Source organism: Candida pseudojiufengensis (genome assembly GCF_024610245.1).
Source record: "Candida pseudojiufengensis strain CBS 10847 chromosome Unknown scaffold8, whole genome shotgun sequence".
Classification (NCBI taxonomy): domain Eukaryota; kingdom Fungi; phylum Ascomycota; class Pichiomycetes; order Serinales; family Debaryomycetaceae; genus Lodderomyces; species Lodderomyces pseudojiufengensis.
In genome coordinates this window covers 76580-100781 of record NW_026261526.1, presented here as the reverse complement: position 1 = coordinate 100781, position 24202 = coordinate 76580, and the positions used below count along the sequence as shown (strand labels likewise).

At 26.5% G+C, this 24202-nt stretch overlaps 10 protein-coding genes across 10 annotated transcripts; 5 read left to right on the top strand and 5 right to left on the bottom strand. All coding sequences in view use genetic code 12, as the record gives it.

Moving 5' to 3' along the window:
• Nucleotides 1-58: 58 nt before the first annotated feature.
• Nucleotides 59-720, bottom strand: RPL37B (60S ribosomal protein eL37; the record flags this gene model as incomplete). Its single annotated transcript, XM_051756268.1, has 2 exons — nucleotides 59-324; nucleotides 714-720. 2 exons carry the CDS (start codon nucleotides 718-720, stop codon nucleotides 59-61), a joined length of 273 nt encoding a protein of 90 aa, XP_051615347.1.
• Nucleotides 721-1202: 482 nt separating this feature from the next.
• TOS4 (Tos4p) lies at nucleotides 1203-2984 on the top strand (the record flags this gene model as incomplete). Its single annotated transcript, XM_051756267.1, has 1 exon — nucleotides 1203-2984. One exon carries the CDS (start codon nucleotides 1203-1205, stop codon nucleotides 2982-2984), a length of 1782 nt encoding a protein of 593 aa, XP_051615346.1.
• Nucleotides 2985-3039: 55 nt separating this feature from the next.
• PRM1 (pheromone-regulated protein) lies at nucleotides 3040-4899 on the bottom strand (the record flags this gene model as incomplete). Its single annotated transcript, XM_051756265.1, has 1 exon — nucleotides 3040-4899. One exon carries the CDS (start codon nucleotides 4897-4899, stop codon nucleotides 3040-3042), a length of 1860 nt encoding a protein of 619 aa, XP_051615345.1.
• Nucleotides 4900-5595: 696 nt separating this feature from the next.
• On the top strand, nucleotides 5596-5949 carry SMT3 (SUMO family protein; the record flags this gene model as incomplete). The annotated part of the gene is made up of 1 exon (XM_051756264.1): nucleotides 5596-5949. One exon carries the CDS (start codon nucleotides 5596-5598, stop codon nucleotides 5947-5949), a length of 354 nt encoding a protein of 117 aa, XP_051615344.1.
• A 1389-nt stretch (nucleotides 5950-7338) lies between these two features.
• KGF55_001664 (uncharacterized protein) lies at nucleotides 7339-7566 on the top strand (the record flags this gene model as incomplete). The annotated part of the gene is made up of 1 exon (XM_051756263.1): nucleotides 7339-7566. The coding sequence occupies one exon, from the start codon at nucleotides 7339-7341 to the stop codon at nucleotides 7564-7566; it is 228 nt and encodes a 75-aa protein (XP_051615343.1).
• Nucleotides 7567-9695: 2129 nt separating this feature from the next.
• On the top strand, nucleotides 9696-12116 carry PSP1 (Psp1p; the record flags this gene model as incomplete). Its single annotated transcript, XM_051756262.1, has 1 exon — nucleotides 9696-12116. One exon carries the CDS (start codon nucleotides 9696-9698, stop codon nucleotides 12114-12116), a length of 2421 nt encoding a protein of 806 aa, XP_051615342.1.
• A 1349-nt stretch (nucleotides 12117-13465) lies between these two features.
• Nucleotides 13466-15214, top strand: KGF55_001662 (mRNA splicing protein; the record flags this gene model as incomplete). Its single annotated transcript, XM_051756261.1, has 1 exon — nucleotides 13466-15214. One exon carries the CDS (start codon nucleotides 13466-13468, stop codon nucleotides 15212-15214), a length of 1749 nt encoding a protein of 582 aa, XP_051615341.1.
• A 31-nt stretch (nucleotides 15215-15245) lies between these two features.
• On the bottom strand, nucleotides 15246-16385 carry KGF55_001661 (uncharacterized protein; the record flags this gene model as incomplete). The annotated part of the gene is made up of 1 exon (XM_051756260.1): nucleotides 15246-16385. The coding sequence occupies one exon, from the start codon at nucleotides 16383-16385 to the stop codon at nucleotides 15246-15248; it is 1140 nt and encodes a 379-aa protein (XP_051615340.1).
• Nucleotides 16386-16887: 502 nt separating this feature from the next.
• KGF55_001660 (uncharacterized protein) lies at nucleotides 16888-18354 on the bottom strand (the record flags this gene model as incomplete). Its single annotated transcript, XM_051756259.1, has 1 exon — nucleotides 16888-18354. One exon carries the CDS (start codon nucleotides 18352-18354, stop codon nucleotides 16888-16890), a length of 1467 nt encoding a protein of 488 aa, XP_051615339.1.
• Nucleotides 18355-21864: 3510 nt separating this feature from the next.
• KGF55_001659 (uncharacterized protein) lies at nucleotides 21865-22596 on the bottom strand (the record flags this gene model as incomplete). Its single annotated transcript, XM_051756258.1, has 1 exon — nucleotides 21865-22596. The coding sequence occupies one exon, from the start codon at nucleotides 22594-22596 to the stop codon at nucleotides 21865-21867; it is 732 nt and encodes a 243-aa protein (XP_051615338.1).
• Between the last annotated feature and the right edge of the window lie 1606 nt (nucleotides 22597-24202).

Below are 24202 nucleotides of genomic sequence, written 5' to 3'. Positions count from 1 at the left end.
CAACATTAATCTTTAATTATACTAAACTCCTCTCCCATTTCTACTAAATTCAATTAATTTAAGCTGATTGAGTTTGTGGTTTAGCAACACCAGTTTGGAAATTGTTTTTAAATCTTCTAGTAACATGTTTTAAATAAGCCATTCTACCAGTACCAGTAGTTCTTCTTCTTTTAGCTTTTAAAGCCCAATTATGTGATCTCATTTTAGCAGCTGGATAACCACATGATGCACAAGTTTTTTTTTGAACATGAAAAGATCTTTTACCACATCTGTTACATAAAGTATGTGATTTGTTATGTCTTTTACCTAATGATGGTGTACCTTCTATAAAACGAAGTTAGTATTACTTGTACTTGAAACTTTCTTTATTGGAATAACAAGTGTTTTCGATATTGCCCTCTTCTATCTCATTTCCATTACTTCTTTTCTTCATATACCTCTTCTTGATTTAGATTTTGGTCTAATGTGACATGAATCATGAAACAGAATTCCTTCATGCTACTCGCTATATCTCAATCTCTGAATTACATTTTTCACATTGATCGACTTGGAATGTTGTTGGCGTGAAGATGTTTGTACTTCAAAATTTAAGCATGGGCTTGATGACTTCAATTTCATATTTCCATATTTCTTTCATTATTCATGATATGTTCATCTCATCGACAGTTTCCCTTGTTCTTCCCAATTTGATCTTAAATCTAGTATCTACATACTACCCATGTTTGATTATATTATTAGTTGATGGTGTATGAAAATTAAAAAATTATTAACAAATTTCAATCTGTATAGAAAGTTTTTTTTTCCTATACTTTTTTTGCCTAACTAAACTTTTGAAAAATTGTACGTATTACATAATAGTTATTAGTGAGAATTATGTAATCTTAACATATTGTATTTGGTAGCCACTTGCAAATAATTGGTAGTGCATTCAAAATAAATTTTAAGATGTAGAAGTAAGATAAATCATTAGGGCTATAGCCATTTTGTATTTGGTAGCCTTGGCATTCTGAAACGCGGTCAATCAATATTACACAATAAACTTGGTTCGAAATGTAAACAACACGAGATATTTGAATCTATAATGTAAACATTATTATAAACAGAATTTAACATGACAAAATATATTCGAGTGAAGAAACCTATAGTCAATTGATACAAGTGTATTAGATCTCAATTCAACCCATTCGATTCATTCAATTACAATGTCATATAATTATCAATTTCCACCATCTTCACCATTGCATGATAGTGTTGGTGATCAAGACTTTAAGAAAAATAATGATCCATTTGCAATTAAAGAGAAAAAGTTTCAGTCAATTTCGCAACAAAGAATAGGTCGTGATGAATACCCCACACCAAATCCATCATCATCATTGTTTCGTTCATCTTCACCAGCAAGAGATGATACATTTAATAGATCATGTGAGAAAGAGATTGATAAGGTACAAGAAGCAATTGAAACAAAAGAGAAGTGTAAAACATCAATCAGTATCAATAAAGATTTTAATATCTTAAATCCTGACAAACATATAACTAGAATCCCATTATTATCTGAAGAAAATCATTTTTCTATAGGTAGATCTTCCAATAGTTGTGATTATACATTAGATGCAAAAGATTCATTTATTTCAAGAGTTCATATTAAAATTGGTTATACAAAAGATCAAATTATTATTGAATGTAAAGGTTCAAATGGTGCTTCAGTAATTATTCCAAAATCATGTTTTGTTCATTCAACTATTAAAAAAAATACTTACCTTATTTCTGAATTTCAAAAAGATAATAAGCATTTGAATACATCAAATGTAAAATCAAAATCAATTAAATTGACATCAAATTATACTGAATTTTATATTCATAAAAATGAAAGTATTGTATTACCTAGATTTGAAAATATAATGTTGGAAATTTCAAAACAAATTATATTAATAAACCCATGTGATGTAGAAGAAAATTTGACTGAAGATGATGATGAATTAACAGATGATGAAAAACCAATCCTTAAAAATAATGAAGAGAAGGAGGCTAATAATCATAATCAAAAAGTTGAAGAGTCAACTCCAATAAATAAATTGTATTTAAGTAGTTCAATTCCAAACACACCATCAAAACCAAAGAATGAAATACTTATTGATGAAAACGATGATTATGAAACACCATCAAAACCAAAAAATGAAACAATCAGAGTTGAAAAAGACGAAACACCAAGTAAAGAACAGGAATTGGCAAGAAATGTACAATTTGAAAATCTCAATAAAGGACAGGCACCACTTCAACAAGAAGAAAAGAAACATATGGTTACAATTATGCATCCAAAACCAAATAAACTTACATCACAATTTAAAATATTTCAAAATAATAATGATTTAACTCAACAAAGATCATCATCTGTATCACCAAAATTGGTTTTGAAAGATAAAACAAATACAATCAGAAGAGCTTTATCTGAGGAACCAAAAATTAATAAATATGAAACTCACCCACCAATTGAAAATCATGATCAAGACCAAAATGAAAATGAAAATCATGATCAACAACCACCATTAAAAAAGAAAAAAAAATCAACCACTACAATATCTCATCAAGAACAACAAACAAATTCAGAAATTGAAGATCAATCAGTATTATCATTACCAAATATATCAGAAATTAAAAATATATTTATAAATCATTTAGCATTTTCAAGATTAAGTTCAACACCAATATCAATATTAAATTCAATAAGTCAATTAACTTCAAATTTAACAAATTCCGAAATTAAAATAATATTAAATAATATAAATTGTATTGGTATAATTTATAGAAAAGGTAAAGATGCAGCTGGAAAACCCCTTGAAGAAGAATATTATTATATTCATGAAAAAGATGAAGATTTAAATCGTAAAAATTTAGTTGAAAATATAAAGGGTAATGGTGGGTTAAGATCTTGTAGAAAAGTTCATAAACAATATTATTGGAAAAAACCAGCACCTATTAAGAAATAGTAGATAATATGTAGTCTATATATATAAATGAAAACATTGAGTGAGAATAATTTAATTATACAGGATATACACTTGAAGAAGTTTGAGGAAAATTTTTAATTAATAATGGATCAGATAAAGGATATTGATATTCTTTTTTTTGTTTTTCATTTAATGGTTTTGGTGAACTAATTCTAAATATTTTTAGGTTAATATTTTCAATATCTGATTTACTTTGTTTGAAAAATAATATCAATAAACCTATTATAAATTGTAATATCCAACACAATAAGAAACATAAGTTAATAATTAATTCAATTTTTAAACTTTTATAATAAAATTCAATAATTGATTTTAATTTCTTTAAGTAGTAATTTGAATTCAAAAATTTAATATTCTTTATATCCTTTTCTAAATTTTTTGAAATTAAAGGTAAATTAATCTTTAGGTTTTCATTTAACCAATTACAACCTTTTTCAATTTTTTCTAATTTTCTACCTATTGTACAATATACTACAGTATTTATAGCATCATAAATAAATGATTTACCAAATATTTCAGAAATTGCAAAATCTAAATTATCAACAAATTCTGATATTGTATTGTTAATTTTTGTTGATGTTTCTTTTATTTCTCCAAATAATTCTTCATTTAAATTTATTTCAGTTGTATTAATATAATTATTCATTGATTTTATATAATTTGAAGTTATATTTGATACAATTTGTTTTTTATCTATTTCTTTCATTTGATTTGAAATTTCCGATGAAACATATTTAATTAAAATGTATTGAAGAATAACTGTTAATATACCTAACAATCCAAACATTAAAACATTCAATGTAAATTTGTTCGTCATATAACTAATCGACCAAATAACTTTTGAGTTTAAGTTGAATCCCATTTTTTTAATAATTGTATATAATATAGCATTATTATATATATTATGTTGATTTCTAAATCCAATTTCATTAGTTTGATCAGTATCTCTTATAAAATTTGTAGATCTTTTCCATCTCCTTGATTCAATATATAATGCATAGGCAATAGATCCAATAATAATTAAAATCATTCCAATAAATAAATATTTACTTACTATTTTAACAAGTTTAACTAATTTGTCTTGGGTATCTTGAACTTCATCCACAGTTTTTAAACAACTACTTCTAACATTAATTGGTTCAATTGTAATATTAGCAGACAGATTTGATAATTTTACATTATCTAATTTTTTTATAATTAAATTAAAAGGAGTATCAATTAATGTTTGAGTTTCATTGTTTAAATCATTTATACCTTTCATACTTATATTTTTAGCATTATCAATTTTTTCTAATACTGTTCCAGGTATAGCTATCTTATCCTTTAAATTCCCCAAAGTTATATTGATTTTTTGTTCATATTTCTTACCTTCATCAGCTGATTTCCCATTAGTGAAAAAACTCTTTATTGCATTAAATCCAGTAACTAAATCATTTATAAATTTAGATAATCCTTGTAAACCTTCTTCTATTTCATTTGTTGCTTCAACTATTGTAACATTTACTGTTCTTATAACTGTTTCACCTGTATCAAATGCTACTTCTGTTGTTCCTTTTACAATTGCATTTAATAAACAAATATATGTACCTAATAATATATCAATATAAAAAATTGTTAATGCTTTTATAGTTTTTATAATAAGTATTATAAATACAATTCCAGTATACTTTAATTTTGTTAAATTTTCTATAATCATATTATGAATTCCATTAAGTAATGGTTGAATATTATCTTCATCACATATTGAAGTATCTATAACTTGTTTTGATATTGTATTTATTAATGAATTTCGTAGTAAAATTAATTTAACAAGGATTAAAAATAATAATATTGTATATTGATTTAAATAAATTTGAGTTGAAACTTCAGTGAAATTTAGGTAATTTCGAATCATAGTTGATTGATTAATGAAGAAATTGAAGTCATCTTGGATCAAATGTTATTTTGAAGAAATTTGGGAGGTATATGAATCAAAATAATTTGTCTCATAATTATTTAAATCTGAAACAAATCTGAAACAAAATAATAATTTTTTTCTAAACGTATTAAAATTAACTTTTTAGTTGAGTCGATTGTCAACATGATTGAAAAATGAATGACTAGTAAAGGAGTGATCATATATTGACTGCAGTTGAGTTGAAATGAAAGATTCAATGCATAATGTCTATGCTTAACATTCTCGTATCTTCAAACATTACCCTTGTTCAAATGCTAAAATGGAGAATTTAAGCTAACTATCGAATACTGAAAAGCTCATCAGTCGTCAGAATTATTCAAGGCACAGTGTTATGTACTGTTATTCAGTGAGATTTGCATTGTAGTATATAGATCATGTTGGTTGTAAATTGAAACTAATATTGATAACTCAACGATTAGATTACTATAGTTGGTGATAAAATTGTATGGTCGTGTAATACGTCACAAAAATTAATTATTTCGTGTTTCTTATAGAGGCAACACAAATAGAATAAAATAACTTTCAAAAAAGCATAATAAAAGAAGAATTAACAGAGTTAGATCAATTTGATCAATCAATCAATCAATCAAAGTATTATATATCCAATAATCACTAGATTTTATTTACCTCAACATGTCTGACGAATATCAAGATTCCCCAAATAATAACGACGCGTCAAATCCAAAAGATAATGAATCATCAACAAATAATAATGAACCAAAAGAAGAAAAATCAGAAACAGGAACAACTCATATAAATTTAAAAGTAAGTGATGGATCAGCAGAAATTTTTTTTAAAATTAAAAGAAATACTCCAATGAAAAGATTAATGGAAGCATTTTGTAAAAGACAAGGAAAAGATTTAAATAGTTTAAGATTTTTAATTGATGGTGTTAGAGTTGAACCAAATAATACTCCTGATGACTTAGATTTAGAAGATGGTGATACTATTGAAGCTCATAGATCACAAGTTGGTGGTGGTAATTAAGTTAACTTTTGAATATTTGGGCTGGTATAAATATATAAAACTAGAGAATGAATTATAAATTTATATTATGAAGTATGATTTCAATCTTGCTTATGTTGATGGAATATTAGTAAGTAAAGGTATTATGATATAACTATATATTTAACATTCAAGATATTACTATCTAATAAATGATTATTACGGAGTTTGATTTAAATTTAGTGTAGAGATACTTTGAATATTATTGTTTGCAGAATTAAAAGGGTCTTAGTTTCCCTAATTTCTCTGTCTTGAGATCAACAAAAATCTCTGTTTGTAAGGGTCTTGATAAGCTAGCAAGGAGTATTAAATCTTGATCAAATTGAAAATACAGATTTTTCGTTTCTTCTTCAGGTTATATGAAAAGTTTGAACTCGGTTGTTTAAAGTTGAGCCTCTTCTACAGTCACTTCGGAAACTAAAATACCTTACAAAGGAAATATTTCTTCAACAATTGGTATAAATGAAGTCAATGAAATCGAGATAAGGAAGGAAATATAATCTGGGGTTCAAGATTCATCATGTATTTTTCAAACTCGAGACGATGGAATGTTTATCGGTTATACCATAAAAGAAAGAAAGCAAAAAAAGCTGGGGTTATACGATAATGATGTTCACAGTGGTACGATTAAAATAATCCAAAATGTTAAACAAGTATGCTTCGGGGTTAATGTAAATTGAAATCAATGAAGATATAAGTCAGTCACTTGAAGTATATCGTAAATTTAGTAAGTATGTCACAGATTATCCGAAGTAAATCAATCAAAATCAGTCGTACTATATTTAAGCAATAGTGGTATGATCATTATTTAATCGACTGACTTTGAAGGAAAATAAAAAAAGATAATTAGAAAGATTGTTAAGGTTACGGAAAAAATCGTTTTAAATTAAGCGTTTTTTAACATAACGAGGTTAAAATTTAACCTGGATGAATGGAATTCGGACTTCAATGTCCAACTACCACTCTTAGTTAGCAATCTTCTTATCTTTTGTTAATTGTATTATAACTGATTACAAAAACGGTTAAATAAACATTGAAAAAATAAATCATTCTTTTATTACTTAATAATACATTATATTTACTGAAGTATTGTAACCATAATTACTAAGTAATTAATCATTCTTTCATATCTTGTGATATTTAAATTTTTAAAATATAAATAATCATTAAAAAGATTTAAACAAATTCGAAGGGTATAAATTTCTAATTCATCATTACTATCTTTCATTAACATATATAAATTACAAGCTTTTAACAACTATCATTAAATATTCAAATACTAGAAAATAGAATATTTCAATTCACTTTATAACAGAAAATTAGAATTCTATAAACTACAATTAAAACTCAATAAAAAACAAATAGAATAAAATGTGTACAGCAAGTGTTTGTGGAATATGTCAACATAAATCATGGTCAGGATGTTCAAATTCAGATCCAAATCATATTAAAAAAATAATGAATACAAGTTCAAAATCAGATTGGTGTTCATGTTTACCATTTGATGAAGATGATGCTGTTTTTATAGATGGTACTTCATATCCTCCAAGAGCTGGTTGTGGTTATAGAAGAGCAAGTGATTCAAGTATTAATAAATAGCCAATACGGAGAAAAGAAAAATGTATTGAGATTTGAAAGTTAAATCTTACTTTTTAAAGATTGATTTAAATAGAAGAGAGGGAGATAAAAAGTTAAAAATTGTCATTTATGATAAACAAGGATGAGAAGGGATTGATTTGAAATTTCAAAGGCGGGTGTTTAAACAGGTTTGGTTCACGTTGATTTAGATTATTTTGAAAGAAATATATCTCAATTGATAAATGTATAGTAGTATGTAGATTACAAATTAAAAGAATTAAGTTACACAACAAGTCATCTCCGTTTCATGAAACGGTATAATCATGTAATCATGTATCCTTATCTTGATGTTACTTTATTAAACTTTCTGATTACCCCATAAAAATAATAATAAATAATAAAATAATAAATCATCTTCGTAAAAAAACTCGGGGAAAATTTTGAAACAAAAAAAAAAAATAAAAATAAAAAATTTAGGGACCGAAAAATGATAGTGTAGATTAGGGAGAGATAAAGGTAGGCTTTTTGATTGAAGCTGTAGTGGTAGCCAAGTGGAGAAATAATAGAAAAGAAAAGTATAATTATAAATATTAGAAGATATAAAAGAAAGTGAGATTATAAAAGATATGATAAGGTTTTGAATAATCTTAGACTTTTAGCTTTACAAAATATTTTTATTTTTGTACTTAGTCTACTTCTTAAATCTGAAAATTTCAAATCTATGTTTGGAGGATAAGTGAAGTAAGACGAACGCAAGTTAATAGTTTCACTAAATCAAGCATCTCAGGAAATTTTCAATTTGTTAAAAATTAAAACCCAAACTTTAAGAGAGGTTGATTAAAATTCATAATTTGAGTGCTTTAACTTCCGTAAATAAATCAACTACGCCCGACAAGTATGATGAATTTTGCACCAAAATTGATTAAACTTTTCGAGAATTTTGATTCTTCGAAATGCTTCATTAATAATCAATAAGATTCTAATATTAATTGAATCTTTTAAGGTTACGACTGTTCTTTCTTGAACTTTATCTTTGGTGCTTGAAAGCCTTTTCCATCATAGAATTTGTTTTTAATATTGATTGGGAGGGAAGAAAATTTAAAATTTTCTATTCAAATATCCTTAATCTTCTAGTTCATATTCTTCCTTTCTCCTCTTGAAGTAATTAAAATCTTGAAGTTTATATCCTTAATTTAACTTATTTTTGTATTATCAAAATGAGATTACTCAGAGTAAGCTAATATATAGTAAATTCCGAATGAAACAAAATTTTGATTTTTTATTAAATTTCAACAGATATTAGTCTAGATTTATATATTTTCACAAGTCAATTTATGATGATGTAATACTTATTAAGTTTAATTGAAGATTTACAATATGTATGGGGGGTTTTAGTGTAAGATCAATCTTTTTTTAGTCAAATTAATTAATACGGCTTAGTATAAAATTTTTACCCCAGATTTTAAGACATAAAAAGTGAACCTGAAATTTTTAAAAATCTTTTAAGATCTTTTAAAGTTTGTTAAGTTTAATTAATAATTATCAATTTTAAGGATTAATATATGATATACGGTAGATTTTTAAGGTGGGGTGTTTCAAATGGTAAGGATATATTGGATTGAATGATATTAAGCTATTGTCTTTTGCGGGTTTTGGGGATTATACTAGGGGTTTTTTACATTAATACGTTTTTATCAAACTACTGTATCCCTTAAGGGTACTTTTTAAAGGTCCTACTTTGATATTAGGTCTTACTTCAATCTAACCCCTTCTTCTACTTCATTATTTATGCACCTTTTATACTCAAAGTGTTTTATTAAACAAAACAGGAAAAAAAAAAACTTGTGACTTCTTTAATTTTTTGTTTTTGTGTAACTTTATACAAAGTATTTACAATTTATGTTATTTAATAAACATTTTGACAACCAATTTTATCTTTTATTACAACTTCATTCATTATTTATAATTTTATAGAATAGAGTATAGAGAAAGAGAGAGTGTATACCCCAAATAGAGTATTAATATCATTAAATCAAAGAACACCAGCCTGAATTATACAAATAATAATTAGAGATCATATTTAACAGCAAACGAAATAGAAAAGAATCAAATAGAATCAATAAAAATTACAACAACAACAAATTATTGGAATGAATTTACCTGATTTCCTAAATGATAATCAATCATTAAATCTGAGGAATGGTATAAATAATAATACTAATGGCAATTCACTAAATCTGTATGATAATATGAATGGTAATAACAATCATAATATGCCAAATGGAAGTAGACGAGATAGTTTACCAATAAATGGAAACAACAATATTTCATCAATAAATAATGATGATCCTTTATCATCACAATCAAATTTCAATGATATTTTATTTAATAAATTAAATGATTTATCAATAAATTCACCAAACTTAGAATTTTTAAATAATTCTTATAGCAACAATATAAATCAAAACAACAATAACAATATAAGTTTGAAAGATTCATTTAATTTACCATTAGAGTTGCAAGGTGGAGTATCAAATATATCATCAAGAAGACCAAGTTATGCAGCAGAATCATTTACAAGATCTAATTTTTTTAATAATGGTCAATCATTAAATAATAATCCTCATCAATCTTCACCATTAAGTTCTCAAAATTCAAGTTATTTAAATAATGGAAATGGGAATGGGAATAGTAATGGTAATGAAAATTTGGGAAACAATTTTGAATTTAAAGGAATAAATTTTTCAAATGGTAATGGTAGTAGTAATAGTAACAATAATAATAGAGATTTATCATCTTATGCAATGATGAATAGTTTTCAATCAAGAAATTATCAATTTCGTAATAACACAAATAACAATAATGGTAATTTTGATTTAAATGATTCATTTAATGATATGAATTTTGGATTAGGATCAAAATTTAGTCAATTTCAATCAAGAAGACCAAGTCAGTTAGTTGATTATCCTTATCAATATGGAACACAACAACAACAACAACATTATCAACAATATCAACAGTTTAATGGCTTAAAACAACAATCTAATTTAAATAATACATTTGTACCATTTCAAGATGGTTTAAATTCGACACAATTTCAAAATCAAAATCAAAAAAATCAACATCAATCTCCAAAATCTCAACATCTTCAAAATTATCAAACATTTATTCCTTCGCAGCAAAATCAACAACAACAGCAACAACAATCACAGTCACAATATCAACCACAACTTACGACAGCTTTTAATTCTCAACAACAACAAATACCTGGTCAACCTATTAAATTAGAAAATGGTTTATTATTAAAAGATCAATATATCATAGCATCACAAGAATTAAAAGAATTATATTCAAAAACAATAAATTATTTTCAAAATCCAGAATTAACAAATGAAATAGTTCGTCAAATGAATGAATTATTAAATAATTCAATAATAATAAAATTAATAACATTTATAAAAAATTTAAATAATTTAACATTTAATCATAAAATTCTTTGTTTAATTATTAATAAAAATGGAAAATTTGATTTATTAAGTTACCCCAATAATTCGAATATTTTTTTACAAAAAAATGATTTAATTATAATTGATGGTGATAGAGGTAAAGATTTAGTTATGATTATTGAACCTTTAGTAAATTTAAATTTTGCTATATTATTTAATTTTTTAAAAAAATTAGAACATTTAAAAAGTTTAACTATTAATGATGAGAGTGGTGGTGGTGCTAATGGTGCTGGTAGTAGTAATGGAGTTACTGGAGTTACTGGTGGTACTCATCCAACTTCAATGAATGCTTCAACTATAATTAATTCAAGATCAAATCAAGACAATGAATTTATAATAACATTACCAACAAAACAGGTGTTACGATTTGCAACCCCCAAGGAAGTTCATAAATTAAGTGGGAAATTTCTTGAAGAGAAAAAAGCATTTATAACATGTTATAACAAGATAAAAGAACTTGGATTAGAAAATCAATTAAATTTAATTAATGTTGAATATCAATTTGATTTTAAAAAATTAATTTTTTATTATTTTGCTGGTTTTAATAGAATTGATTTTAGAAATTTAATTAAAGAATTATTTAAAATTTATAAAACTAGAATTTGGTTATGTGCTGTTTTACCTTTTAATCAACCTGAATTATATGTTACAAAAGGTGGGGAGGAGACTGATGATAATGAAGAAAAAGAAAAAGAAAAAGTTAGCAGTGATAAGGAAAAACAAGAATCAACTGAAACAAACGAAACAAATGAAACAATTGAAACAAATAATAATGAAGAATCAAAAACAATAATTAATGATAATTTAATACCAAAAGAATATAATTTAACAAATGATCAAATTTTAAATTTTTCAATAATTGAATTTTCAAATTTATTAAATTCAAATTATTTTCATCTGATAAATTTAAAAAATTTAATTCAATCTTTAAATATGGATTTGAAAACTGAATTTTATGGATTTAATAATGCTAAGACCACAGCTACTGCTAAGAATGGGATAATCAAAAATGGGATAAGTACTACATCAAATAAAAATGATTTAAAACTTATAATAAGGAATTAATAATTTAAAGACTACTACTAAGAGTGGTAAAGGTACCACAACAAACGCAACAAATAATACAACTAATTAATTAATAATGGGTTATAATTAATGAGATCAAAATATAATAAGGGGGAATATAAATAAAAAGTTAATCAAGGAATACAAAAATTTTCAAAACATTTTAATGATAATTACAAAACAAAAAGATATACAAAAAGATGATAAGTTATAGACTAATAAAAATTTTTAATGATACTACTAATTATGCTAATGCTATTTTTTTACTAATACTTGGTTTCACTTTTTTTTTCAATAATTAAAACTTTATGATTTTATACAATTTATGAGATTTTTTTTGGTTATACATACATATATATATATATATAAATATACACATATACGCACTATACACAATTACAGATTATACTTATATATTTCTTTATATGGTTCAATTGTTACAACTAGTTTTCTAATTTTGTATAATTTAATGATTAGTAGATGAATCAATCAATTTCAGAAAGCTTCAAAAAAATTTTAGACTTACTTGTATAAATTGTAGGTTTGAAAGTTTGAAAAGTCGGAAACTTACCTTTTAACCGAATTATGGTAACTGCTGATATATATATTTATCATACTATGACTCTTGACAAACTTAAATGCACACTATTTCAGACGGTACACACCAAAATTAAGGTATTTGTAAAGATTTTGAATTGATCCTATGGATCTAAGTATTCAAAAATTAAATATGTGAATCGGATATGAATTGAATAAGTTGAATAAATTATATTGATGTTACGAAATCACAATTTTTGACTTTTTCAAAGACCAAACAAGCTCTATCTTAGTATTTCTCCAACAAATTTATTACTCATTATGGAATTAAAACATTACATTCGATTCTCAAAAAATTGGAAATTATTTACTCCATATCATGTAATCTCTTAGGTTAGTTCATAAGTAGTTAACGAATTCTTAAGAAACTCATTAAAAAATAATGGTTGATTCAAATATTTGCTGAGACAGAATTAAATAACGATACGGATGATCGTGTTAGGTCCTAACTCATAAGATTTATCGTTAGCCTCGAACTCATCCATTTGGCATTTCTCAATCACTCCACTAATATATTTTGACATGTGAAACTATTAGAACTATCGATACATCAAATTCGATTTCAGCAAATACCTGAATCAGTATTCATACTTCTTCCATCTTCATAAGTTTCGCTTCACAAGTGCTATAGGTAACTAACTCGTAGACATAGCTAAAGTTTGACAAAAAAAAATAGAATTGAAATTAAAATAAAAATTAAATTTTTAAAACTCAGATATTTGCAACACTTTTTTATCTAATAAAACCAGTAAATGTCGAAAAGACCAATTTCAATTGATGAACTACTAAAAGATGATACGACTGTACCTACATATATTTCAAGATCAAAGAGAATAAAAGAAACTACCACAGAACCTCAACAACAAAAACTACCATTACCTAAAAGTCAATCATCAACCATATCAAACACAACCATATCAAACACAACCAAATTCAAATCACAAAGAAACGATACAAACTTAAATTTGGAACCAAAAATACGACATCATTCGTATGAACCAAGGACCAAAAGAAACAAATTCCAGTTTGACTGGGATGAATCAGAAGATACGTCAAAGGGATTTGATTCAAATTATTTAATTAATGATGAAGAAGATGATGATGAAAAACTTAAAGATCCTTTACTAAAAGATAGATCTATTGGTCATTGGACTAATAAGTCACTTGAACAAATGACAAATAGAGATTGGAGAATATTTAATGAAGATTATGGAATAATAATTAAAAATACTAATAATACGAAATCATCAATACCTAATCCAATTAGATCATGGAAAGAAAGTAAAATAAATCCTAAAATGATTGAAATTTTGACCGAATCAGGTTTTCAAAATCCAACACCTATACAAAGATCAAGTATACCTGTGGCAATTGAACATAAAGATGTAATAGGTATAGCAGAAACAGGAAGTGGTAAAACTCTTGCATTTTTAATACCAATTTTTAATTATTTATTATCAATTGATTCAAATTTTTTAAAATATGAAAAAATTAAAAATGAAAATCTAATATTAATATTGGCACCAACAAGAGAATTAGCATTACAAATTCAAAAACAAGCTGAAATATTTTGTAAAAAATTAAATTTTAATATAATTTCAATAATTGGAGGTCATAAATATCAAGATACAATTGATGAAATTGAAAAAAATGGTTGTGATATAATTGTTGGTACACCCGGTAGATTAATTGATTCTATTGAAAAAAAAATTTTTGAATTAAATAAATGTTATTATATTGTAATGGATGAAGCTGATAGAATGATTGATATGGGATTTGAAAAAGATTTAACTAAAATTTATGAATATTTACCAACAAATAATCAATTAGTTAATTCCATTGATTCAAAAATATTTGGAATTAAAAATAAAATTACAATGATGTATACTGCTACTATAACTCCAATAATTACAAAATTAACAAATACATATTTAATTGATCCTATTCATATAACAATAGGAGGAGCAGGAGAAGCATTAGATAGTATTGATCAAAAATTTGAATTAATAAATGATTCAGCTAATTTGGAACAAATTAAAATATCAAAATTAATAAAAATAATTCAATCTCATAATTATAAAAATCCACAAAGTTTAATTATAATTTTCGCAAATTTTAAAGATATAGTAGATCAAATTTCAGAAGAATTAAATTTAAAAAATTTTAAAACTACAACAATTCATGGTTCAAAATCTCAAGAATTAAGAGAAACATCATTACAACAATTCAAAAATCATGAAACACCAATTTTAGTAGCAACAGATGTAGCAGCAAGAGGTATTGATGTTCCAAATGTTAGTTTAGTTATAAATTATCAAATGCCAAAAGATTTTCAAGAATATATTCATAGAATTGGTAGAACTGGTAGAGCAGGAAATTTTGGTGAAAGTTTTTCATTTATTGTTGAAATTGATGATAAAGAAATTTATTTACCTTTGAAAAAATTTTTGAAAAAGGGTGATAAAAAATTACCTGATTGGTTATATCGATATCATCAATAATCGGATATATTGTCATCATAATGAAAAATGTTTAAGGTGGTAATAAATAATTTAATTTTATAGCCATTGATTCAATTAAATTTGGATCTTCTAAAAATCCTTCACCAATAAAAGCAATATCTAATTTATTTTTTTCAATATAATCATTTAATTTTGGAATATTCATATTTAATGCACCACTACAACCAATTAAACAATTTGTATTTGAGAATTCTTTTTTTAAAAAAGAACTAAAAATTATATGAGCTGGTATATTTGAATTTCGATTTAATGTATATCTTAATTTTGAATTGGGAGAAATCTTTCCAGAAGTTATATTTAAAATTGATATCTTTTTATCATATACTAAAATTTTTAACATTTTCATTATATCTTCTTCAATTGGATGAATTCCTGATGCTCGTTTTATATTATCATTTATTGAAAATTTTACACTTATTGGAACTTTTATACTATTGTCATTAGTTGAATTAAATTCATTATTTAAATCATCAATTATTTCACATAATAATTTAATTCTTGATTCAATTGTCTTTTTTCCATATTCATCTTCCCTATGATTTGTAATTTTACTTTGAAATTGATGTAATAAATTTCCATTACAACAAGCAATTTCAATGCCATCAAATCCACAAATATTTATACTTCTTTTAGCAGCTTCCAAATATTCAAATCTTATTTTTGCAATTTCTTTTAAATTTAATTCTTTTGGTACAATTGAATTTGAATCATATGGTATTGAAGAAGGAGCAACGATATTTAAACCTTTTGCCATTCTACCACCATGAAATAATTGTATAAAACAAATACATCCAAACAGATGAATTTCATCAACAATTTCTTTAATTTTAAAAGCTTGTTCATCATTCCATATACCTAATTCTTTATCATCAATTATTGAATTTGAATTTATAAATGTACCTTCAAACATTATAATACTTGGTTTTTGTGAAGCAAATGATTTATACCTTGAATGATGTAAATTTGCAATTTCATGGTTATTATCTGCTGCAAAACTACACATTGATGATACTGCTATATGATTTTTTAAATTTATTGAAGTATTTGATACTTTAAATGGTTTAAATAATGATGGAATTGGAGTTGATGTTAATGTTGGTTGTGTATTTGACGTTGAATTATATTGTTCACGAAATGGATTATAAGTCATTATTCTGTAGTTTTCTTTGAGAGCCGTTGATACTTATCAATGGTTTCGATATTTGATTGTTTGTGAGATTAATATTATTTGATGATATCATGCATAAAAATTGATATGTTGGTATGATAGCATGCATAATCATGCCAAATTAAATTAGAACTTTTTATATTCTCGAAAATTTTATCAATCTTACTTTCAATAATTTTAATTGGTGATAACGTTCTAGTTTTAAGTCTGATGAGTTGATGAGGTTTAACGGTTCGTTTTGTTATGATATTTATAATTTTCATCAAATTTGAATTATTTTGCAACCGGTAGCATCATAAATAATAAAGTTTGCAATTTCAATATTATTCCTACCAATTACAGATATAGACTAATTCAATAAATACCTTATTAATGCTATTATTAAATACTATTTGATGCTATACATGTTTTTTATACAATATTGTATATCATTTCCTCATTTCAATTCATTTCATTCATACTCGTTTCAAAAAAATTTTTCTCTTCAATCATCATCTTCATCACTTGAATAGTTAGATAATACACTAAGTAAACAAGGTTCATATTTTTTAAATTTTAATTTTTTTTTTAATTGTGAAATATTTTTAAATGTTGAATCATTTATAATTCCATTTCCATTAAAATATCCATTTCTTATATCTCTTGGATTTGTGATTGATTTTGAATCAGGTGAATCTTCATCTTCTATTGATGGTAATGTTGGTGATGCAGTATTTCTTCCGTTATTAATAACTCCACGATTAATTGATCCATATTTGTAATTCGGATTGTGTTTTGGTGAAAGTCTTCTTTTAGTTGACTTTATTGTGTTATCATTAATGTTATTGTGATGGTGATAATGACGATGATGATGATTATGATTCGAATTAATGCCATTATATGAAGTCGTATTAGTAGTTTGTACACCTTCAACCATTTTTCCATTTGTTTCTTCTTCATCTTCATCCTCATCCTCATCCTCAGCTTCATCATCCGAATCACCTTCATCGTCTTCGTCAAGGTCATCATCTAGCTCTTCTACCTCAACAACTTCAGTTGGAGATCGTATTTTACCATTTGAATCTTGACTATTTTCCTCACTTATTTTTATTCTTTTGGTAGTATCACTATTCAACATGCTTTTCACGGTATCCATCGCCAATTCTTCAAACTTTCTTTTCTCTTGAGCTTGAGCTTCTGGATTTCTATCTGGATTTGCCCACCGTATATGTAGCACCTCCTTACTACTTTTGATTTTGTTTGAAGAACCTAAACTTTTTTCTGAATTGCTGGTATTTGATGATGATGATGGTGTTGTTGTAGATGGCGAAGAATACTCGTAATGTATTAAACATTGTCTATCCATTGCTTCTTTAGCAAACTGTGCATCATTCTCTGTTTTCATAGTTATAAATGCAATGCTCTTGTTATAAATGACTTTGACTTTTTCAACATCTCCGAATTCTTCAAAATTTTTCAGTAATAATTCTTCAATATTCGGCTTCATGGTAAGTCCACCTACATACAAAGTTTTATTAATTTTGTTAAATGATCCAACTCCATCCATATCGTCATTGTAGTCTGACGTCTTGTTTCTTCCAAAACAATCAACGGCATAATTTGTGTTTACATTTTTCAATTTGTTTGGTGTACAATGATAATATTTACAATTTGATCCCATATAACAACAACCTCTACTGAAAAATAGACATATTGGTGAATTATTTCTTGCTTTAGTATAACCTTGATCTCTCTCTATATTTACTCTAAATTTAGATTTGACAAATGAATTTATTGCTGAAGAATCTCCACCCGAATATTTTAAAAACCATACATTAAATGTAGATGAACCAATTTGTTGTGGGGGTAAGTTTTCATGTTCTTGTAAAGAATTAATATCAACTTGTAGTCGTGCAGGCTTCGATAAAGGATCTGATGAAGTTATCGAACTTATCGATATATTTGTTGACATATGAGTTGTTCAAATATGATATGGTCGTCAATTGATCTTAGTGGTTCTGATTTTTACTTGATATTAATGGTAAATAGTATCACTATATTTCCAAATGTGTTTTATATTTTCTTTTTCAAATGTCTCAAATTTATTTTTTGTGAATTAGGCACAAAATAAATTTTGAGGTACACCAGTTACTTTCGAATATATGAACTGGAACTGATGATGTTGATTCGATAAGAGCTAAATTAGTAGAATTGACTTTCTGACTTTCCCGCTTTCTTATCTGTGCTATCTTTTTATCTCACTTCTGCTCAAAATTGGATTCTTATTTCCTTTAAGCTCTTGTATATATGACTTACTTTTAAATTTTCTTTCTTCAGTTGATATCTCTTCTACTAGATGTTAGATTCTTTTTCAAGTAAGTCATATATCTATTTGTACAGATTTTGGATGAAAATTATAAATATTTCGATTGGATATCTAACTGGAAAGGATTTCTTCTTAATTCAATAATGGGTCAAGTTAGGTCTTGTATTTGAGGGGGTAATATGATAAATATAAGAATTTTCGAGTTGAACAAAAAATTGAAATAAAATTGATTTGAATGGTTAATTCTTTATATATATATAATTACAATATTAGATTTAGTCTTATAGCTAATTAGATAAATGTTAGGCTAATGTTCATATTAAAAATAGTCTATAATAAAATTTTATTCTTTAAACATTAAGTGTATGCAAAATTTATTAAAGCAATTCAAAGATGATACAAAAATTTTTTTAACCTTTCATAGTATTTTTATTCTATTAACATAATTATTTTTTAAAGGTCACACCCCCATGAAGAGAATCTTAAATAATTATTAGTTTCATTTAAACTAAAAAGGCTTTCATATCTAATGTTTTTTCGCAGAAATTACCAATTCAAACTGGCTAATTTAGGAACGGACTTGAGAATTTTTCTGTAAGCAATCAATTTGCATTTAAATAGAAAAATTAAAGTTTTTAAAGTTTCAGATATATTTTGAGACAATTTTATTTTTACATTTAAAAATTTGTTTATTTATTTTGAAGAAATGGATGCAAAATTCGTAAATAAACAAATAAATATAATTTCTTTCTAATAATCATAGACTTGATATTATGCTTGGAAAACATAGTATAAAGTTGAGAAATTACACAAATATGGTAAATCACAATTTTTATACTTACAATCAGTACAGTAGGGTGTTAAAAAGTGATGATATTAAAATTTCATTTCTTACATCAATAGTTGTTATCTATACTTTTAATTTGGCTTAACAAGTTGAACTACAGGACAAACTCAGGCTCCAATAGGGTAGTTGAAAATATCTCTTTATAATATAGATTAAACCACGATCAGTTGGTTTAAACTAAAAGAATAAGAAAGTTATATGAAGTCTTGAAACGTAGAATAAAAAGAATACTTAGTAATTAGCAAGTCCGTTCCTAAGTATAAGAAATAATACTGAATTAGCTATGTAGTAGAAACATATTTTAAAGTTGCTACTTGTGAGCTCTGGTTGGTTAATCTTACCTCGAAGAATTTATCACAAAAATGAATTACATATGTAATAGAAAAAAAAAGTATTGTGCACCCAAGTTTGAGACCAATGTCTTAGACAATTCTAAAACCTTAAATTTTTAATACTGATCAAGTCTCAGGTTGATGATATACAACAATTCTTTGAAACAAAACTTCAATAAAAAAAAACCAATTTGATGATTGAAAAATACTCGTTGAAGAGGTGCTTTATTAGTAGATACCATTATGGGGTGTTTCTTCTTCGGTATTTTTGGATCACAAAATTGTTACTATTAATAAAAATTCCAAATGAGGAATTAGTATATGAAAGAAATGGAATTCATTGAGAAGGATACATACATTTAGCAAAAAAATAAACTAAAGTGTAAAACTCTTATAAAAAAATTGACCCTTGGAACGAAACTACACCCCATTAAGGTTATTAGGTACCTTCATCACTAAATTTATATAATCTAACCCTGGTATTCCTCCTGCAATCACGAGCATAGATTCCTCATTGGAATCAGTAAATATGAAAAGTCTTTCATGTTATTCTAGTTCAAAATTTAAAAATAATTGAAGCTACAGTAATACTGCCTCGTTTAATTTTTTAAAAAATGGGCAAGGTTTGAAGCTGAAGTTCCAACCGCCTTTTTTTTTCAACCCTTTTTGAATTTGTAGTCTGCCTTACCAAAGTGGAAATGTCTTAATGTGCAATTAAATACAACTATTCAGAAACAAAGTACTCATGAAAAATCAGTCCTATCAACAAACTCAGTAGGGCAACAGAGAAACTACCAAATTTTACGAATAATTTGATTTGGTGTTTGTTCACTCAAATTAGATCGAATATAAACTTCATTATTTTGAGGTTATTCCAATTTAAACTACAAGTTGATGTTAAACAATATCACGGACTTCAGTTTCTACATATCCATGGTGCCCTGTTATATCTTGTCTCTGTTGTAGATTATGCATTGGACGCATGTTGAACCAGTTTTTCCACAGGAAGAATTGATGGTATGCAATATAACTAAATCAAAAAGAAAAGCAAAACAAAATTCATATATCCATCTATTATAATTTATCATATATCCATACTACAAATTGTCATATATCCATATCTTCAATTTATTTTTTATACAGGAAAGATGCTGTTTTTTCGTTTGTTTTGATTTTTGTTTCGGATAAATACCGAATGTAAATACAAACAAACAAATTATTTAATAAATATTTTATTGGAACCAGTCAACTTTTAACGTACAGAAAACCTAATTGGCCACCAGTAATTTGCCACTTTTGCTTGATTATTAAGTTGAAGTACTAGGGCATTAAAGCAGAATGCCGTTGTAAAGCTGAGAAAGGCGTCGATAAGGTATTCACTTATCAAGAGAACAAAAAACTTGTTTCAAATTCATAGACTCAAAGTTTTATTTGAGAAGTAGAATTTTATGTGGGGTTCTTTTGAATAGTAGTATAGCATGTAAAATGCTAACTTTGTTTGAAGACCAAAATCTGTGCAGGCAATTATCCTGAAGGTATTGTTTGCTTCAAACAAATACTCTGGTTGGAGTAATTTTAGTTGAGTTCCCTTGCAAAATAAGGAAGTGTCGCTTATCTTATCTTTTTGACGTGTTCTCTATCTAATAAGAAAGCGTATTGTGATATATCCACGTACTTTTCTCTTTCCTCAGCTGTAAAGTCAAGGCTAATAACTCATAAAGGAGAGTGTTACTTTCAAGAAACAAAATTTTTGCATACATGCCTAATTCGCTACGTCAAATAAGGCTATTGCTAGCTCTCTAAGCTCGTGTCACGTTTTAGCTTTTTCATCAATAGAGAATCAAATCGTTCCTTTCAAGAAAGACATCAGAGTTTTAGGTAATTAAACTTTTACCATTACGTTAAACAGATTTTGCAAAATTAACAATGAAAGAACAATCTTTTAGACTAAACTTTTTGACATTATAATACAACAGACTATAAAGCAGTAAGAACAACTGAAGCACCAACAATTCCTATAATACCAATTGATTTTTTCCAATTCAAAGATTCAACATTTGAATAACCAGATGATCCACCTGTGGAACTTGATGATGAAGAACTTTGTGATCTTGATGAAGATGAACTTGCATCATTTGAGCTTGAGGAAGAGCCACTTCTGGTTGATGAAGCACCTGCTGCTCCATTGGATTCATTTGATCTTGAAGAAGTTTCAGAACTTGAATTAGAACCTGAACTTGAACTTGAACTTGCATCTGTTTCTGAACTAGCATCTGATTCGGAACTTGCATCTGATTCTGAACTTGCATCTGATTCTGAACTTGCATCTGATTCTGAAGATTCATCACTAGTTGATGCAATACTTGTTTCTGATGAGCCATTAGCTCCAACAACTGCACCTCCAGCTGAAGTTAAAGATTGACCAGCTTGATCACCTCTACTTGTAACGACTGAAAAATCAGAGACAACACCTTGAGTGATTGTTGAAAATCTACCTTGAGCATCCAGGGTAACTATTTGGAAAGCTGCTGCTCCACCTGAAGTAATGGAATCAAATTGGACAACAATCCCTGAAGTTGCGGTATGCCATGCTCCATCTGCTCCCGAGGTAACAGTTGCGAATATTCCTTCTGCTTTACTTGTAATTGTGTTAGCAATTCCAAGACCTGCTGAAACTATTCCTCCGATAGCTGATGCAATGTCTGCCATAACTGTAGAATATGATGATTTATAAAATTTATTTAAAGAAAGTAAGAATTTGTCTCCTAATTGAGATCACGCTTTATTAAATTGAAGGAAATGAATGGACCTGAATGGACTATGACCTATCAGTAGTTGTAATGAATGTAATTGAGGATTGGTTTTAAACCTTTTCAAATACCAATTGAAATTCTATTGATATATATATATGAAATTGAATGACTTTTGAGATAGTCTTAATGTTCTAGATTAAAGCGTCTACTGAATTTATTTATAACCGATTATGTTAAACCATTCAATTTTAGACATGATTGAACTTGAACTGTTAAATTGCTAAAAATAGTAATTTCCACAATTTTTAAACTAAGCCCTTGTGCATGATGAAAAATGTATGATTCAATTTTTTGCAAGACTATCAAAAAACATCTTCATTTTCAATTCAATTCTTTTCAAGCAGTGCCTAGATTGGGCTATGGCCCCTTTTAATCAACCATCCATGATTTGAAATTATAAAAGTTTGTAGAGCTAGTTGGATTGTTAAGTCAAAAAATTGATGGAACATTATTGTTTTAGTCTAATTGAGGCTTTGTAATTTCATCAAGAGACTTTAAGTTTTTCAATTTGTTTTTACGCGTATTTCGAGATTGTATGAGTGAATTTCTCAATATTTTGATTTATATAAAACTTTCCAACATTCGGACCGAAATTGACAGTGACTAGACAAAGCCTCTGAAGTCAAATGTTGGTTTCTCTAGAATTCTTTTGACCGATTCGAAGACCATGTTACAACTTCACCTCCAGCTTTCGAACTTTGAGACACAATATTTACGAAAAAGAAAAGTAAAAAAATAAACAAACATTGGATCATAATTGTTAGCTCACTAAAGGATGTCCCAAGCAGGTTTTTATGTCTTTCGTATTTTCCACTCCTATTAGACGATAATTACGGAAAATTTAGAGGTCGATAAACAGCCAATGAAGCTAAATTTGTTCATCGATAAAACTGATCTATCTTTCGGCTGTAAAATGTGTTTATAAAATTGTTTGAGTTTGGAATTGATCAGTAGAGCACGGTATCACGTAGTTAACACTCCTCTCATTACGGAAGTCTTTCATGTGTGAGTATCGACTGGATCTGCAGTTGTACTACATAGAAAGATATAGTCACATACTAGCTGAAGAGTTCATAGTAATAATTTTTTTAGCGGAAGATATTTACCAAATTGGGAAACTACATCCGTTATCAATATCATTTGATTAGATGGAGATCTTAAATAATAAAATATGAAAATTTTCGAAAATATAATTAAAAAGTCTTGAGTCAGCAGATGTTTTCACAAATACATAAAAGCTTTTGAATCCTCTTGCTTATAAACTGATATAATATAGGAGCATTTCAGTTTTTAAATCACAATTATACAGTTCAAATCATTTTAATTCAATTCAAATGTGCGGTCAATCATCAAATTCATGTTGTTCATCTAAATCAGCATCCGCTGTTACATGCACTAATACAACTAATACATTAGCATCATCTTCTCAAAATAAAGGAGGTAATTGTTGTTCAAGTATATGTAAATGTGGATCAGGTTGTTCATGTCCTTCTTGCAATACT